Source organism: Pteropus medius, unplaced genomic scaffold (genome assembly GCF_902729225.1).
Source record: "Pteropus medius unplaced genomic scaffold, Ma_sr-lr_union100, whole genome shotgun sequence".
In the NCBI taxonomy this organism is placed as follows: Eukaryota; Metazoa; Chordata; class Mammalia; order Chiroptera; family Pteropodidae; genus Pteropus; species Pteropus medius.
Genome location: NW_024352784.1, coordinates 957,231 through 965,014, shown reverse-complemented (window position 1 = coordinate 965,014; position 7,784 = coordinate 957,231). Strand labels below are relative to the sequence as shown.

At 40.2% G+C, this 7,784-nt stretch overlaps 1 protein-coding gene across 1 annotated transcript; it reads left to right on the top strand.

Moving 5' to 3' along the window:
• Window positions 1-805: 805 nt before the first annotated feature.
• OR52D1 (olfactory receptor family 52 subfamily D member 1) lies at window positions 806-1,745 on the top strand. The gene is given in 2 exon segments (XM_039847754.1): window positions 806-825; window positions 827-1,745. Coding segments are annotated over 2 exon segments (939 nt in total).
• The last annotated feature ends 6,039 nt before the right edge of the window (window positions 1,746-7,784 follow it).

Genomic DNA, 7,784 nt, shown 5'->3' with positions numbered 1-7,784 from the left:
CAACTCACTGCCTTTTCCCCATTCATCATCTGGGAAAACAACCTTGCCTGTACGTAATCTTTCTGGTACTGATATCCACAGATGCTCAGAGTAGCAGTTTCCTTAAATCTTGCACCATCCTACTCTGTCCACTGGGATGTAAACAAAACATTATGCCATTAAGGCAAGAAGTCAATGGTATGTTATTAAGAGTTATCAGAATTAAATCTTTTAGTGAATACTGATCCAAATTTCTAGATATAGACATAGCCTTTCGTGTGATATTTACAATTGTATAAAGACATAGTCCTTAGCTCAATAAAATTTTGAAATAATGAATAAATAAAAAATATAAAAAATGACTAAGGACTAGATAAAAGAGGAAAGTTTTCTGGAAGGCAAAGACACTTGCTTGATATTTAAAAAATAGAGAGGTAAAAAAATATAAAAAAGACTCCTTGGGCAAATAGAATAACATAAACTAAAAAAGGCAATACATTTTTCTGGCTATATATGGACAAAAAAGAGTGAATGATGTGGTGGGAGGTAAGTCTGGAAGGTTTAGACAGGGCAAATGCTTAAATTCTTAGCTTGGTGCTTGGAACGCAGAACTCAAACATAGAAAATGGCAGATGATAAAAATCGATTCTATGTAAGAGTATCTTTGAAGATTCTTAAACAAGTTAATAACAATAAATATTTTTCTCAGTTTAAAATAGATTATGCATGTGTAGGTAATGATTTTATGTGAATGAACCAAATACCTACTGTTACAGGACAGATGCACCATCACCCTTTGAATAGAGCCCTTTATTTTCCAGGCAAAATGTCAGCTTCCAACATCAGTGAGTCTCCCTGCCACTCTCTTCCTGATGGGGATCCCAGGACTGGAGTGGGCCCACATCTGGATTTCTGTCCCCTTTTGTGCCATGTATCTAGTAGCACTGGCTGGGAATGCTGCCCTCATCCTGGTCATCTCCATGGACAATGCACTGCATGCACCCATGTATCTCTTCCTTTGCCTTCTCTCACTCACCGACCTAGCTCTCAGCTCAACCACTGTGCCCAAAATGCTGGCCATTTTGTGGCTCCATGCTGGTGAGATTTCCTTCGGTGGATGCCTAGCGCAGATGTTTTGTGTCCATTCTATCTATGCTCTGGAGTCATCGGTTCTCCTTGCCATGGCCTTTGATCGATATGTGGCTATCTGCAATCCATTGAGATACACAGTCATCCTCAACCATACCGTCATAAGCAGAATTGGCCTTGCTGGATTACTCCGTAGTGTGGCCATTGTCTCTCCCTTCATCTTCCTGCTGAGGCGACTGCCCTACTGTCAGCACCACATCATGGCACATACATACTGCGAGCATATGGGCATTGCTCGACTGGCCTGTGCCACCATCACTGTCAATATCATCTATGGGCTAACTGTGGCCCTGATGGCCATGGGTCTGGATTCTATTCTCATTACTATTTCCTATGGCTTTATCCTCCGTGCTGTCTTTCGTCTTCCATCCCGTGATGCCCAGCACAAGGCTCTGAGTACCTGTGGCTCCCATCTTGGGGTCATCCTGGTCTTTTACATTCCTGCCTTCTTCTCCTTCCTCACCCACCGTTTTGGCCAACACCGAGTCCCCAAGCATGTGCACATCTTTCTGGCTAACCTCTATGTGCTGGTGCCTCCTGTGCTCAACCCGATCATCTACGGGGCTAGGACTGAGGAGATTCGAAATCGACTTCTAAGACTGCTTCGCTTGAGGTAAATTTCAATATGAATTCTGAGCAAAGGTTGGAAATGAGAAAAATAAATATGTGTGGTAGCTGTCTAGATGCATTTACATGGATGAAGACCTATGATACGACAGGAATGTATTTACATGGAAGGAAGCTCTGGAAAGACAAGGAAAGGACAGATGAATTGGAGATATCAATAATCGCATTGAAATATCTTATTCCTGAGGCTCCTTGAGCAACTCTGAATAGCCCAAAAAGGTAATATTTTTAATTTTGTCTCAAAATTATCTATGATTTCTGAAGGACTAATTCAGTTCTTGTTCTTGAAAGGAGTCTGGGTTTCATGGCGGGGATATTCTACTGTGAGTCTAAGTAGGAAAGAGAAAGAACATGAAGTAGATGGAATCTGTGTTCCAATACTTTGACTAGTGATTAAGCACACAGGTTCCAATGTCAGAGTGCCTGGATTTGAATCTTGGTTTCTCCATTTACTAGTTTTGTGGCCTTGAACAGTTTGGCAAACTGTTAAATGGAGGATAATGATTAACTCTTAATGTTGTGGTGAAGAAATACATTCATGAATATAAAAACTTAAGATAGTGCCTAACATATAACATGCTCAATGAATAAATATGAGAAAGTTGTGTAACCTCTCTAAATATTATTAGCCATGTTATAATTTACTTAGAGCTGTTTTATATTATATTGCTATAACTATGTTACATAATGACTCTAAAATATTTACATAGTGCTTGGTATATAAATAGTGCTCATTAAAATTATATTTTCTCCACCTCTTTGGTCTTCCACTTTGAGGTCCCTTTCATTATAGCCATAAAGTAGTTCCTTATTAAGGATTCAAGGGAGCCTGCTCAGGGTCCAAGTGCCTTTTTAAATGGTCTTTTATTGCCTTAATAACCTCAGTTCTAAAAAACACAAATAAACAAAATAGTCAAGAGGATGTAAGCGCAGCATAGGAAATATAGTCAATAATATTGTAGTAACTATGTATAGGGCCAGGCGGGCACTAGACTAATTGTGGGGATCACTTCATAAATTATATAAATGTCTAACCACTATGCTGTACACCTGAAACTAATATAAAATCATACTGAATGTCAACTGTAATTGAAAAATAAAGTTTTTTAAATAAAAAGTACACAAATAAGTCCACAGATAGTACTACAAGTGGCTCAAAAATATGGTTGTTATCATTTGCATTTTAAATTAAAAGCTTGTGATTCAAAGAGGTTAATAATCCTAAGGTCATGCATTCATATGGACAATATTTCATGTATTGTTCAGCATTTTATAATAGAAAGATATGTGATATCTGGATCCAGATAACATTAAGCTTCGACTTCCCTATCTACTAGTTGCTGCATAAATTAAAGCATCTCACTTAATCTACCACAGCCTTAGTAAAGTGTTTATTATTGTGCCAAACATAAATCAAGTGCTCAATAAAAATATCTGTATAACTGAAAATAATCTGTACTGTTTATCTATTTACTTCTTGATCAATTTATTCATTAGCATTCTAAAACTATCACAGCAGGAGTCTCGTTAGTTTCTGACATATAGTTAATAAGTATTCATTAAATATAATTAAAAAAATGTTGTGGACTATATAGGTATGTGTCATATTCTTTGTTGAATTAGTAAATTATTGACTGATGTCTTCATTGTGCTATTGTGATGAGTAATGACAATGTATATCAAGTATCAAGCAGAGTGTCTGGCACACAACAGATATTTAATAATTTGATTTTTGTTTATTTTATATTACACTGGGCTGATCAGGTGAAGGCACATCCACAAGGATCAGGATAGAGAAGAGAAGATTTTTTTACTGAGCAGTGCAATTAGTCCAAAGAGTATCATAAAGCCCATGGGTGAAACAAAAGGAGAACTGTCGGTTCTGGTCATGGAAAACTCCAAGTCTAGCTATAGAGGCAAGTTCACACTCAGGAAGCTGTCATGGGCCAGTCCTGTCTGTGGCCTCCGAAAAGCTCAGAGGAAAAAGAGGAAAAGGGTAAAAAGCAGAGAGTGGAAGAGAAAGCAAGACAGGACAACTGTGCAGGAAGTAGCCAACAAAAAGGATTGCTGGAAGCGCTAGAGGAAGCTGGGTGAGATTAAATTGCTAGGGGTCTCAAAAACTAGACCAAGATCAAAAAATATGTGGTTTTATAAATCGATTTGTGTTGAAACAGTGATAGATCAATCACAATCAGTTTTTTAACAGCTATATTGAGGTAAAATTGATATACGAACACTGTACATGTTGATGAGTTTTGACATATGCACACTCCTGTGATGCTATGACCACAGTCAAGGTATGAAACATATCCATCAGCTCTGAAAGTGTCCTCGTGCCATGTGCATGAGTATGTGTGTGTGTGTGTGTGTGTGTGTGTTTGTGTGTGTGTGTGTGTGTGGCAAGAATCTTCAATCAGTTTTAACTCAAGGCTAAAGTAAAGTGGGGTTAGTGGTTAACAGGAGAAAGCAATATGTCCCCAGGTGATACTTCCCTGATCACCACAACACCATGTTCAGGATCATCCATTCTTAAATCCACACGTAAAAGGAATTAGACTTTTGAGGATAGACAGAAGTCACAAATCATCAAGCATGTGCAACTGATTCAGCCAGCTCTGTGAGCCTGGCCCTGCTAGTGCCCTAAGCAACCTTTCTCTTAGACCACTTTGAGAAGTGTCACACTTTGGCATATGAGTCAGTGCAATGGATAAAATGCAGAGAAGAGTTTACAATGAACCTAACCACGGAATGCTGCCCTCTTGGATATTCTTGTTTCTTTGTGCCCTAACTCCAGCTCTTTTAATTTGTGCTGAGACCCTACGAACTAGATTTTAAGTGATTCAGCCCTGGTGAGGCCCTGAGGAGCCACCCTGCCAAGCTCTCCCCAAAGTCACCCATCCCACTACTCCCAAGCTCCGTCCTCATGAGCTTCTGCCCACCCCTCCCTCATATGCAGGATTAAAAAAGAAAAATAAACCCTTTCCTTTGAACATGAGGAAACTCTTTTAATGTAGGGAAGAGGCAAGAGAACTAAAATGTTAAATCAAGCTATCTTCAGAGACTGCAATATGCTGATCCACCTTGCACCCAGGCCAGGAGGACACCTGTAGAACTAAGGAAGATTTCTGCTAGGATTGCTAACAACCCATTTCCCCACACCCTGAAGGAGAAATAGGAAAAACAGTCTTTAAGTAGCTGCCCTACACAAATAAAATCATTCATTCCCTATAGCTAAAACCTAGGGAACCTATGGATTAAAGGCTAGGAACTGCCAGCAGGCCTTCCACCTTCATATTTTTACCTTTTCATACTATATACTCTTCCCCTTCCCTTTCTTCACTGTATGTCCATATCAAAGGAAATGATTAAACAAAGTCTTTAAATTGTAGTTTACAGGAACTAAAGAATGATATATCCTGGACACTCAGTGATCTTCCCTGTATCTTTCTCTCATTCCCTCTCACTGCCTTTACTCTCAATGTCTTTACGTTCTCTCTCACTGTCCTCGTCTCTATTGTCTCTGTCCCTCTGTGTCTTAGGTTCACTCTCTGCCATGGGGAGAAGACTATGCGCTGACGGGAGTGTTACCTCCTCTCCAATAAACATTCCTTTTGATTAACTTTGGAGTATGTGTTGAATTCTTTCTACATCCTCTTCTCTGGGTGCAGGGCTTGGTCCAGCGCCCCTGCCCCCACCAGGGGAATTTGCAGCCCTGCATCATTTCTACCACCTCTCTCTGCATACTTGACTGCTGCAATATTTGATTTTGATATGCTAATAGCACATAACAGTAATGAGGAAGACATTCAATTTATGCCTATTATAAGTAGGTGTAGGTAATTTCTTTATGACGATTTGCTTTATTCTCTGAGCTTTTCCTCTCTAAATGAGACCCTCAACTCCTAAAAAGTTGAAAAGCTCATTTGTCCCTTACCCTGTGTCAGGGCAGCACAGATATACTTTTTGCTCACTGACTTTTGAAACCGAACCCTAGCACTGCAACCAGACCCTAATAGCCTTTTCTTTTTTGTTCCTTTTATTTTTTTTCTCTCTTTCCTCTTTTTTTTTTTTTTAAGTGTCTGTCAGGAGATAAAAACCGACTTCCTTACAGCACTCCAGAGATCACAAGACCACACCAGATTGAACTGGTCCCAGAGACTTAGGCAGGTGCAGTTAGCTGCTAAATGACCCTAAGCTGACCTTAAGAGCACAGTAGAACCAAGAGTCACAGAACTCAAGTAGCAATGATACTGCTTTTACCACCAGGAGCCCATTAAGAAGCAAGGGGTCCATCAAGAAGAAAGATGTGATGCAGGGACAAAATTTGGACACACACAGACCTGATTAATCAAACTTAGCCAGAATGGAATTTCTTTGTTCTCTCTTGCCCCTTCCTCCTTCCTTACTTTAGATGACTTAGTTCCAAAACTATCTGATTGCAGCCCTTGAGTTAAAAATTAATAAATATGTATAGCCCCTTCTTAACCTCGTTCTTTATATTTACTTCAAGCCTTTGTCCAGGGCAGACTGATCTAAACCTTGTCTCCAGTTTCTTTTTTTGGCTGACTAAGTAAAAAAAAAAACTTTCTCTGCAAAAAACTATTGCCTCATACTTTGGATTCTCACTGCCTCTGTTCGGTAAAAACTTCATGAGAACTGATTGATTCTGTCTGTGGGGCAGTGTAAAGCTAAGAGCCCAAACGCTGGAATCAAGGAGCTTGGATTTCTTCATCTCTGTTAATCACAAACTATGTAACCTTGGGAAAGTTATAAACCAGATGGGGCATGCTCCATCTGCCTGTGCTATGAGTCACCTCACTGACAGAGCAGAGGTTTATAGAAGAGAATGAGTGGACTGGGAAAGTAATGATGACTTATCACTAAGACATAGGGAACACAGGACTTAAGGTAGGAATGGGGGTCACGGGAAGGATGCTGAGCTATATTTAGACATGCTCAGCCAGAGGTTGCTCTGGGACATCCAAAGGGAGCTAGTAAGCTGTGGAAAGTACAAACAGACTCAGATTTAGAAACCATGAACATAAAAGTAAGAGCAAGAAGCAGGGAAATGCCCAAACTCTTTGAAGGATTAATAAATTAATTCTCTGGAAGCACTACTTTATAAGACAGTGGATAAGATAATAGTTTAAATGAAGCAGCTTAAAGAAAGAAAAGTCATTATATAAAATTCTGAGGAAAAATTTGGGAAGATGAGGGATGAAAGTTCTGAGAAAGTTCTGCACCATATTGGAGATAGGTCTCTGCAGACGATGTTGAAACATGATCACTGGAAGGGCAGACACTTTCGAGTAATACAGAGATAAAAGGAGAGATAAAAGGCAGTAACAGGTAAGGTGGCAGAGTTAAGCATTATGCAGCATAAAGGGAAGACGCCTGCATAGGAAGAGAGCACAGAGCTTCAGAAGTAGTGGAGATGGGCCGCAGAAGAACAGGATCCTGGCACAGGCAAATGTCAAAGGATGAGAGGGGAAGTTAAAAATCGTTCCTGCAATAACAAGAGACTGGACCTAAAGACAGAAACACGATCAAAGAATGGGTGACTTCCAGTATCCATAAAGAACGTCACGGCTTCTTGGGGGACCAAAAGCCAGGATTTCTTCAGAGCGACTCTAAAGTTGGAACAGAGATGGCTCGTGGTGATGGTGGCAATGTTAGTGGGGAACTAGGTTGCCAGCTGAGCAGGAGCGAAATACTGAAATAAAACTCAGGATTTCTCCCACTTCATGTTCAAATTTAGAACATACTCTGAGGTATGAGGTGAAACCCACACCCAAGACCATTTAACATGATCAATCTCCCCCCACCAAAAAAAATTATCTTTGCCCGCCTACCCCAAAATCGACATTACACATGAGATCCAAGCAATCTTTTTAATGTAGAACAGGCTTGGGCAGTGAGGGAGGGGCTATTCCAGTGTGCACATGATCTGAGTGGGAGGAATTCTCAAAATAAGCTACTACCCCTCCCCTCCCTTTCCCCCGCTCCTTCTCCTCCCTCTCCATGGGGTG